Source organism: Malus sylvestris, chromosome 17 (assembly GCF_916048215.2).
Source record: "Malus sylvestris chromosome 17, drMalSylv7.2, whole genome shotgun sequence".
Classification (NCBI taxonomy): domain Eukaryota; kingdom Viridiplantae; phylum Streptophyta; class Magnoliopsida; order Rosales; family Rosaceae; genus Malus; species Malus sylvestris.
Genome location: NC_062276.1, coordinates 5,153,207 through 5,164,408, shown reverse-complemented (window position 1 = coordinate 5,164,408; position 11,202 = coordinate 5,153,207). Strand labels below are relative to the sequence as shown.

The window sequence follows — 11,202 nt, the reverse complement described above, 5'->3', positions numbered from 1 at the left end:
TCTTATCAGATACCATCAGAGGTAGCAGCTGATTGGGAAATGTTTAAGCAGTTGTTTCATAAAAGATTCGTTCCTCCAGCGTATATAGATCGCAAGAAACAAGAATTTACGCATCTGAGACAAGGAAAGATGACAGCAAATGAGTATTACAGGAGGTTCACTAATTTGTCTCGATATGATCCGGAGGTTGCTGTGAATCCGGTTGAGATGCTTCGTCGTTTCAGGTTAGGCACTAAAAATAAATGGCGTTCTATAGCGACATCGACTCCTTGTGCCACTTACTAGGAGTTTTATGAGGTTTTACTAGCGAATTGAAGATTCATAAATTATGCCCAGTGAGAGTGAGAATGAGGAAGAAAAATATGGAAATCAAAGAAATGATGATAAAGGCAAAGGTCAATCTTCTCAAGGGCCTCGTAAAACTCAGAGTTTTAAGAGAAGTGGTGTCAGTTCCAACTCTTCTAGTGGAGGTTTGAGCTCTAATGTACAGAGGAGAGGTGGTAGATTTTCTGGATGCCCTAGATTTCAGAGGCAGAGGGATTTTGGTGGTTCAGGTGCTCTTTTATGCCGCATGTGTAAGGCATTTTGGGGAGTGTAGAAGAGGTAACAATGGATGCTATACTTATGGACAGATAGGGCATAGGGATGCACATTGCCCTCAGAATCAGCAGAGGCCCCAACAACCTTCATTACCACCACCTGCGCCAATCCAGCAAGCTTCAGGACCTAGTGGTTATGCCCAGACTGGTCGTTGTGGTGTTTATCATTATCAAGATGCCGCTCCTTATGTTATAGGGCAGTATTAGTATTCGCATGACCCTTTTTATCAAGGTGGCTACCCACAGTATCCGAGAGGTTCTATGCCATATCAGCCACATTTAGCAGGTGGATCCTAGTGGTACCAGGGGGGACAGCCCCAGCAGGTAGAGATTGTTGCTAGCAGTGCGGGATCTTCGAGGCAATCTGGTCAGCCAAGACAAGGATGAGGTATTCATGCTAATAGAGGTCGTGGTAGACGACAGCAGGCTCAGGGACGTATCCACAATATGACACTGCAGGATGCTCAGAACAATCTTGATTTAATTATGGGTACGTTGAACATTCTTGGTCATTTTGCTAAAATATTAATTGATTGTGGTGCTACGCATTATGTTGTTTCTTATACATTTTCTTAAGTGACGCAACCTTATCCTACACCTCTAGGATATGATTTAGAGTTTTCTATGCCTAGAGGGGAGAGATTTTATGTTGATTGGGTATATCCAGGATGTCCAGTGATGGTGGAGGATATTGTTATGCCAGCTAACCTCATTCTGTTAGACATTGTTGATTTTGATGTGATTTTGGGCACTGATTGGTTACACTACAATCGTGCCAAGATAGATTGCTATGGAAAGACAGTTACATTCCATCGTCCTGGATTACCCGAAGTTACATTTATAAGAGAGCCTAGCGGGGTGAGGCATGATGTTATTTCTATCATGAAAGCCAAAAGATTGTTGTCGAAGTGTTGTCAAGGATATTTGACTCATGTGGTGTTGAATGATGATGCTCCTAGTAGTGTAGAGGATGTACGAGTAGTCATACATTTTCCTGACGTATTTCTAGATGATTTACCTGGATTGTCGTCAGACAGAGATGTGGAGTTCACTATTGATCTGCTTCCAAGTACGAATCCTATATCTTTGACTCTTTATCGAATGGCTCTTGCTGAGTTGAGGGAATTAAAGACTCAGTTGTAAGAATTGGTTATAAGGGATTTATTCAACCTAGTACTTCACCTTGGGGAGCTCCAGTTTTATTTGTGAGGAAGAAAGACGAAACTTTGAGGCTATGCATTGATTACAGGCAATTGAATCGGGTAACAATTAAGAACCGTTATCCGTTGCCACGTATAGATGATTTGTTTGATCAACTCCGAGGTGTCTGTGTGTTCTCTAAGATTGACTTGAGGTCTGGTTACTACAAGTTGAAGATTAAAAGTGAAGATGTCCCTAAAACAGCTTTCAGGACTCGATATCGTCATTATGAGTTTTTTGTGATGCCATTCGGGTTAACTAATGCACCAGCAACTTTTATGGATTTAATGAATCGAGTATTCCTGCCATATTTGGATAGGTTTGTCATTGTCTTCATTGATGATATTCTGGTATACTCTAAGTCTAGAGCAGAGCATGTTAGACATCTTAAATTGGTGTTGAAAAGTTTGAGGGAACACCAGTTATATGCTAGGTTTAGCAAATGCCAATTCTGGTTAGATCAAGTTGCATTTTTGGGACATGTTATATTAGCTCAAGGTATTCGAGTAGATCCTCAAAAGATAGCAGCTGTGGAGAATTGGGAACAACCACGAACCGTCACTGAGGTACAAAGTATTCTTGGCTTAGCAGACTATTACAGGTGGTTTGTTAAAGACTTTTCAGTCATTGCATTGCCTTTGACAAGGTTAACCAAGAAGGATGTTAAGTTTGAATAAGATGATAATTATGGGCAAAGTTTTCAGCCGTTAAAGTATTGTCTCACTCATGCACCTGTTTTGACGCTTCCTGACGATAGTGGTGATTTTGAAGTCTACAATGACGCTTCCTTGAATGGGTTGGGATGTGTGTTGATGTAGCATGGTAAGGTGATTGCTTACGCGTCACGCCAATTGAAGCCTTATGAGATGAATTATCCTACTCATGATCTTGAACTAGCGGCGATCATCTTTACTTTAAAGATTTGGAGACATTATCTTTATGGTGAGAAATGTAAGATCTTCACAGATTATAAGAGTCTTTGGTATCTTTTTACTCAGATGGATCTTAATCTTCATCATCGAAGATGGATATAATTACTAAGTGATTATGATTGCATGATTGAGTATCACCCTGGTCGTGCGAATGTGGTAGCAGATGCACTTAGTAGGAATACTCCAGTTAGGCTTAATGCCATTTATGCTTGTCATGTTCCTCTTCTTACAGATTTGAGGTCCACTGGAGTGAGGTTAGGATTGGAAGATAAAGAGGAAGCTTTGTTAGCTAATTTCCAGGCCAGGCCCATATTAATTGATCGAATACTCGAGGCTCATATATATATATATTTATTTATTTATATTCCATTTCTGGGAAAATTATACATGTTTTACAGCGAGGCGTTAGCGGAATTGATAAATGAAATGGTTTTGAAAAGCTTTGTTTTTGCCCACTCACACTTTCTATTTTGCGCCCCTCCAAGTTTTAGATAAGCTTGTTCGTTGGTGGCTCACGATGATTGATTGGAGGTTCTGACAGACTATCACAAATGTAGGGCATCTTTGGGTGTCGTTTAATTAGTACTTGTTTTATGGACTGAACTTAGGCTACTTACGCTCTGATTGTGTATTCACACATATTCTGGTACTTGTCTTAATTAGTACTCTTATGAGTTAGTTTTCATTTATTCGTATTTTCTATTATCATTATAGCTTCTGCACCATGCACATGGCTACGTCACCCTCACGTGACGGCTAGCATGCCCTAATTCGGGTCGGGGTGTGTCAGTTACCGTCTACACACCTTATAATTTTTGTCTTTTGATTATTTTAAATTCATTTAATTTGACAACTAAAAACATAGAGTGTACAGATAACACCATCCTTAAATACTCATACATATAAGATTCACTCATAATTAAAAATCACCAATACTCACTAATTAATATGGTATATGATGAGATATGATGGTATACAAACTACTTATGTTTTATAAAATATCTTGTTTCATATAACAAAATGGGAGTTTTAAACTTTTAACAAAACACTCCAGTTCACTTTTAACGAAAAACCACATTTTTACCTTTTCATGTTACTATTAACTACACCTTTATTTGTCATTTTTTCCATTAAAACTAAATTTTTATTGAATTTTTCGTTAATTTTCCTTAACAAAATAGCTTCTCAAAATATTCATCGATATATATATATATATATATATATATATATATATATATATATATATATATATAGATGCTAATGTTCCTTTGATATTTCCGTCAAAATAGATATATAAAACTTTGGCAGCTATTGAGTAGTGCGTTGACGACAAGAGTACTCCCCGAACACAATAGTCAAAATGATATAAAATACGATTAGTAATTTAGTATAGTATTAAACTAATCACAACATGCCCATTAAATGTGAATTTAAAAAGAAAAAAATATTTTTCTATTGTTTCATTCATGTGATGATACACCAATGACATGAAGCCCATTATTCTGGCACAAAAGCAACATCGAAGCATGTTGCTGGTGGATGTAATATCAAAGTAGGTAATCACAAGTAGATATGATGTCCTCTATTATTCCTATTGTATAATTGAACCTAATGACATAAATATTTTTATTCCTTTGCTCAATATTGCTGGCATGTGTTTGATGCCTCCTAACCTACCAACTCACATGCTCCACACCAATTGAGAGATCCTTGAGAATTAATTTGGTACATAATATTAGCTACTCGATTCTAATTAAACTACTGGGAATGCATCCATTGTTTGACTCTGGATTCATCAGGTTATGATTTTTTTAACTTCGGATCCCTTGGTCACATTCATCAGATTATGCATCCATTGGTCACACTTACGAGTCATGAATTTGACCGAATCTACCAGCCATTAGTCTTTTAAAGCATCTCCACAGGAGTTGTCAAATATAATATTTTAAAATTTTATTTGATTGCTGATTTGGCAGATTGAATATACATATTTTTATTTTAACAAATAATATTATCTATACTAAAGGGATGGGAAGTGGGCTTAGCCTCACAATGGATTTGTAATAATGTGGTTAAAATTCGTCTTTGGCAAAAATCAAACCTAATACCTCTCACTGACAAATGAAAAGAGATACCACTAGACCGTAATACTAAGTGACAATATATATGTTAAAATCTTTTGCATTTTTAATGGACGTGTCAAATATTTATTTTATTAATATATAGGGTTCCATGTTGAGAATATATTTCACATTGATGGGAGAAGGGACCTTGCATGAGTTTATAAGAGGTTTGGCTATTTTCTATATTGTCAATTGGTTTTATGGTGGAATCTCAACTTTCTTCGTGGTATCAGAGCAGATTATCTCACATGTGAAGCTAAACGGTCACATGTGTTCTACGTCACCCTGTTGTGTTGTCCGTGAGCGGGCATGTTAAGAATGAATCCCACATTGATGGGAGAAGGGACTTTGCATAGGCTTATAAGAGGTTGGGCTACATAGTACATCCTATGAACTGAAAGTCCTTGGTTACAAGGCAAGAAAAAGAACTTAATGTGGACTTAACTCGTCCACGACAATCCCTTGATAACAAGAAGTCTGAGTAACTTGGGGCGCAAGCAATCGACTAAATACACTTGTTCTACATCTGCTATATTGAGATAGCAGTGGCACGCCTAGCACTCAATTAGTTTTGATTGCAAGCCTCAAGGCTTACACCTAAGGCCCTAGAAAGGCACATTTCAAAACTAACTCAATCCTCTTCTTGTAGTACATTAGCAAGTAAGAGCCCAACTAAATATTCAAAGTGCCAATCCTTTGGGAGCTGTGCTGAGAGCTGAGGAGCCCTCTTTGATAAAATCTTCGTCCGAACAGGTATATTGCCATATCGTTAAAAAATAAGTAATGTTGATCTGGAGTTGCAAACATTTTTAGAATGCGGAGAAGCCACCTTATCCGATCCACTTGGATCGTGCATCCTTAAGGGCAATGCACCAATGCTTAGCTATATGACATACACTATTTATGACCATGTTTTTATAACATCAAGTCTATCCTATAGAGGTGCTCAAATTGGATAAGTGGATAGATTTCATTTTTTATCGGACTAATTCATTAGCACAAACAGTTCGTGGGAGAAGATCGAGTTATCGAGGCTCACAAGATTGACAAGTTGAACTGCCATTTTTTAAGTGACAACATATCTTTCATCCATTAAGAATGAAACGACAACGATTTTCAATATAAATATTTTTTTTTTCTAAAGATAAATCAATTACAAACTGTATGCCGATTCATCGAAATTCCCACAGTTCTCTTAAAAGATTTAAGCTTCATTACATGAATTTGTATTGTGTCTCCTATGGCTGGCAAGACCCTGGAGGTGATCCTGGCTGCAATCAAGCACATAAATTGTTTATAAAAAACCAATATATATTTTTATGAAGATACTTTGCTAAAAATGCAAAAATTATTTTGGTGTTCGAACCAAAATTTCTTAGCTTACCACACATGCATGTACATCGTTACATCCACACAAGAGCTCCCCATTGAGATTGTCCAAAGCTTGAAACGATCCTCCCCCTTCACTCCTCTGCATCACAACCCAAGCACGTATAAATAAATAAAATTTCAAAAGTTACAGAAATTAAATTTGATTATTTTTATTTTTTAGTATACATTAAATCTGACTTTTCAGTGGTTATTAAGCAGGGGAAGAAAGGGCGTGCCTTGTAAAAATCAACAGCAACAAAGTTAGCCCATCGGTTGGCAGCAGCACCATGACAAGTGTAAAGCATGTTAATCAGATTCCCAGAGTTATTTTCGCAACTTTCTAGCTTAAAGGGAATAGAAGCAAAATAATTCACCAAAACTAAAGATTTAGTTTTGTCATCAAGAGGTGATGATTCTCCTCTATTTGAACAACTTCCTTCCTTCATTCCATCATCCCCATCTGCAAAGTTCGGTGTTGTAAGGTAAGACATTCATTCATACATGCCCCTTACAAAGGTAGCGGGATTCATATCGACAATTGTGTACTCAAAGTATCGATAGTTTATCAATAATGCAGATAACATTACCACTAGTAGGTAATGCCATATGATTGTCGATGGATCCAGCTCCAGGCAATTTAGTAATAGACGGCAAATCATATGATAAAGGTCGTACCCAATGCACAAGGCTCCCGCTTTACGCAAGGTCTGAGAGAGGTGAATGTCGGCTAGCCTTACCCCCATTTTATGGAGAGGCTGCTCCCAAGTCTCGAACCCGAGACCTACCGCTCATGGGCGAAGGCACTTGCCATCGCACCAAGTGCGACCTCTACGGCAAATCATATGATAATATTAAAAAAAGAAATATAGCTGGGTTGTTGCTTCTTACATTGGTTTTCAACCATGTAGTTCCACTGGTAGGCGATTCCTTCGGATTGTTCCTTCTCACTTTTTGAAGTAAACACAAGTAGCCTCTGGTTATTGGCAACCATGTCACTAACTAGTGGCCAGTCCTGGCCAGTTTTGGGCATGCTTGTCACCGGAAACCAATAGTTCTTCAACCCGGAAGCGTTGAAGACGTTTGTCAATCCATTTGGAGCTTCCACATAGTCCTCCAATATCAATGTCACAATTTCTGATGGGTTGGCTGATAAAAATGCTTCAACTTCCTTCAGAGTATCTATAGCTGGTTCCTGTATATTTGGGAAGTAATGTTGAGGCAAAATACACTTTGTGTGCAAATTTCTTAGTCTCAAAGAATATATAAACAAGAAGAAAACGAAGTTGGGCAGATGGTATTGCTTACAAATGCAGTAAAGTCGTGGCATTGCCCATTAAAAGAATGGCACAACCACACATCGTCCTTAAAATCATATGTATCGAGCATCAAGGCTCGAACTCCATTCTGCAAAATGTCAAGGATTAAACGAGATATATGACTAAACCCTACATATTAGCACTCTAAAAAGTCATTATGCACTCGTCTTCCGTAACACCATCATGGAGAAATTGCACTTTCATGAGTGCATGATGATCTGTTCCTGAGTGCTAATAACAACTTTCGAACAAAATTGAAGAGGCAAGGGGCATGCGTGTATATGATTGAAGGATGCCATACATTTAGTTGTTGAGTAACAGTATCTTCTTGATTGTTGAAGGTAACGCGAGGAATTCCAGTGTGAGATGGCTCTCCCTCAATTGCAAAGGCATTGTGGGTTGTCAAAAACGCATACTTGTTGAAAGGTAGAGAATTGTTCTGTGATAATAAAAAAAAAACACAACTAATCTTTTACCCCAAATTGACATAGATGAGTAAGCAAAGTCCTCTGCCAGTATTGGGCCTCAATGGGCCTACACAAACCACTCTCCTTAAGCCCAACCAAGGGCATAGAAAACTCTAAACTTCTGTTCATTGGTTGTGACAGCCGAAGGAGCCGGCAAACCAAAAGTCATGCTTAGATTCCACGGAGTCAATATGTCATTGTGGACCCCTCTCCCCCCAATAATCTGCCCTTTTCCCTCTCCATGGTCAGTTCATGTAAAGTTGGAAACTTCACAACATATGCGCATGTCCGTGTCTCTATGTATGTGTAAGAGAGAGAGGCGAAATATTGATGTTCAAGCTTTTTATCTCAAAATTTTCTCCATTTTTAGAATTTTAACTACTCGAGGGCGTCGATTATACTCAATGGGGGTTCGAGTATTGCTCAAGAGGCCTCAAGAACTGCTCAAGCGGTCTCGAGTGGTTTTATTTTTAAAATTTCTAAATCTTTAAAACATGGACAAATCAAAATCTTGAATGTGTTACAAGAAACGTTAAGCTTTCAAAATTTCTAGAGGGAGAGGGGTAGGTAGGTCACGTACCAATAGCTTGAATTGATCTGTAATGGCTGATCTTATACATCTAGAGCCTGAGAAGCCTTGTGGGCAACATCCGCAGTAAAGCCCGGCTTCACAATCGGCATCCATTGAGCATTCGTCCAAAAGCTACACATTTGAAAGCAAAATAAATATCACTCTTCCTTTTCCCAGTCACAAAAAATCATAATTTAGATACACACACATGAAAAAAGAGGCACGAACCTTGCACTGTCCGTTGGAGCAAGCTTTGGCGACGCTAAAAACCGCTGCGACAACCGTGAGTAACAAAACGAAGTTCTGCCGAGTCTTCATATTGCAACCCAAAAAAGATGAAGGGAAATTGTTGTTGTTGGGTTTTGACGACCAAACTTGGGTTTCTCAGTTTTGGCTGAGAAAACTAAGTCCGCAGACTTTTGGACGCAAATTAAACTGACGAGGAGTTCTTATGGTTACGGATATAAATGCTAAACCCAAACAAAACCAATCACATCATTCACAACATGGATGGAGACGTAGAGGAAAAGGTTAAATCACTCGCACCGTAACGGAACTTTCATTAACCTTGGACCTTCACTGCCAAGTGAAAAAGATTGACTGGTGGCTAAGCACTGATGAGAAAGAAACAAGAAATATAATTATTTACTTGAATGCTATTATGAACAATTAGGATAAGGAAAAGAAAAAAACTCCATGACGGTATATCCATCCGCATTGACCATATTCCCATATATGTTCAACTTATATATAATATACAAATCCATTTCAGTGTGCCCGAGATACGGAACAGACACTATGTATATGTCACTATACCCTTAGAGGAACACTTGAAAAAAAAACTTTCCTCCAATTGTATAATAATATGTTGCGTACCACCCCTTGTTCCTAGTACACTAAAAAATCTCTCCCATTTTAGAATAAGCTTTTTTAGCCAAAATAGTCTCTGAGATTGGGATAACTCCTCCTTTTTATCCTTAAGAATTGAAATCGATAAAAGTGATTCATGAATTTGTTCACCATCAATTATTTTGGTCATTTCGTGAAAAATTTTCATTAAATAGAGGATAAAATAGCAAAAATACCTTTAATTTTTGTCAAATTATTTTGGCCTATTGATTATTAAATTGAGAGTGTTTTGTCATTTTGGTCCTTATTTAACAAAAACTTTCACGAAACGACCAAAATAATTGAAGGTGGACAAAATTAAGGATCACTTCTATCGATCTTAAATCTTATAACTTTGATCTAACAAAGTTAGAGAGTCTTTTGACTAATGTATTTAAGGGGTCAATTTATGATTTTCACTTTGTCCATGTAGTTTTGATTTATGCAATTTTTGCGTTTTAGTTTAATGATTGTTATAGTTTAAGAATAATGACTTTATCTTTATCAAAATTTCAACGCAATTAGTACTTTTAGGGAAGGGGAGGATCTACATTGGTCTAAGGGAGAGTAGCTGCCCACACTTGCATGTAAAGTTCAAGCACTCAATTATGATTGGTACCCACCAATTAACTAATTGATTGACTTGTTAACACATAAAGTTAACGTTAAAGGAGCAATAGCTCATAACGTTTTCAACAAAAAAAAAATTTAAGTTAGGTCAATCTCTATCACACAATGATTTTTCACAAAAAATTAAGCGTTAAGGAGTAAATAATTTTTCATTTTGAGTTTATTACATGTGAATAAAATTTATCCCGTCTAATCTTATCATTTCAAATAGTTGGAAGGGACAAATTTCCCTAATGAATAATTCTTTTTTTTTTTTTTTTTTTTTAATCTTCAAAATGGACAAAAGTTTTTCATTCCTTTCTTGAGGCTTGAATACAGAGATATCCAATCTAATTTCATCTATACCCCGAAGAACCAAAAGATTAAACATGTATGTGGAAAGAATTTGTGGAGCGACATTTAATTCACGTGTTGTTTCAATTTGTTTCAGGTGGAGTGACACAAAATTATATTCGTTGTGTCAATTTGATTTATTTAATCTAATGGTTAGAAATTAAAAATGAAGTGTATGAGAGATTAAAAACGATGTGTGAAAATCAGCTCCCGTTAAGACTCTCCTATCCCTTTTTGTCACCAACATTGTGCTTTTGATATGTGGAAAGAAATTCAAGAGAAATAAGAAAGTAAATATTAGATTTATAGATAAATTTTTATTTTTATTTCTTATTAGGGATAAAATTGAAACAGAAAAGTTGAGTATGAAGAGTTCTTATGGACACAATTGAGTTTTCAATATTTAATAAGGATAAATATTGTCCTAAAATAATATAATTAATGTTAAAAGTGCACAATAAATGACGGGAGAAGACGGGGAAATGCAAACTGTCACATCCCGGCCCAGACCCCCACCACATCTCAGGCTCAACTCCACCACAACACGATATTGTCCGTTTTGGGCCCCCACCACACCCTCACGGTTTTGTCTCTGGGAACTCACACGAGAACTTCCCAGTGAGTCACCCATCATGGGATTGCTCTCACGCGAACTCGCTTAACTTCAGAGTTCTTACGGAACCCGAAGCTAGTGAGCTCCATTTCCAAAAGGCCTAGTATTAGGTAGAGATGAGAATATACATATAAGGCATAGATGATCCACTCCCCTAGG

At 37.3% G+C, this 11,202-nt stretch overlaps 1 protein-coding gene across 2 annotated transcripts; it reads right to left on the bottom strand.

Annotated features, from left to right (window-relative positions):
• Positions 1–6,025: 6,025 nt before the first annotated feature.
• Positions 6,026–9,024, bottom strand: LOC126611234 (PI-PLC X domain-containing protein At5g67130-like). Of its 2 annotated transcripts, XM_050279434.1 has the most exons (8): positions 8,808–9,023; positions 8,589–8,711; positions 7,843–7,980; positions 7,531–7,629; positions 7,114–7,417; positions 6,462–6,685; positions 6,239–6,325; positions 6,026–6,125 (listed from the first exon to the last, which is right to left on the bottom strand). In XM_050279434.1, the coding sequence occupies exons 1-8, from the start codon at positions 8,895–8,897 to the stop codon at positions 6,093–6,095; spliced, it is 1,098 nt and encodes a 365-aa protein (XP_050135391.1). In that variant the 5' UTR covers positions 8,898–9,023; the 3' UTR covers positions 6,026–6,092. The 2 variants fall into 2 exon arrangements, with proteins under 2 accessions (XP_050135391.1, XP_050135392.1); XM_050279435.1 differs by lacking the exon at positions 7,843–7,980 and having other exon boundaries at positions 8,808–9,024.
• Positions 9,025–11,202: the final 2,178 nt, after the last annotated feature.

Coding starts and splice junctions, on each gene's coding strand:
- LOC126611234 (XM_050279434.1), bottom strand. CDS start 8,897: ATGAAGACTCGGCAGAACTTCGTTTTGTTACTCACGGTTGTCGCAGCG. Junction 7,981..8,588: donor CAGATCAATTCAAGCTATTG/GTACGTGACCTA, acceptor TTATTATCACAG/AACAATTCTCTACCTTTCAA. Junction 7,630..7,842: donor CTGTTACTCAACAACTAAAT/GTATGGCATCCT, acceptor GACATTTTGCAG/AATGGAGTTCGAGCCTTGAT.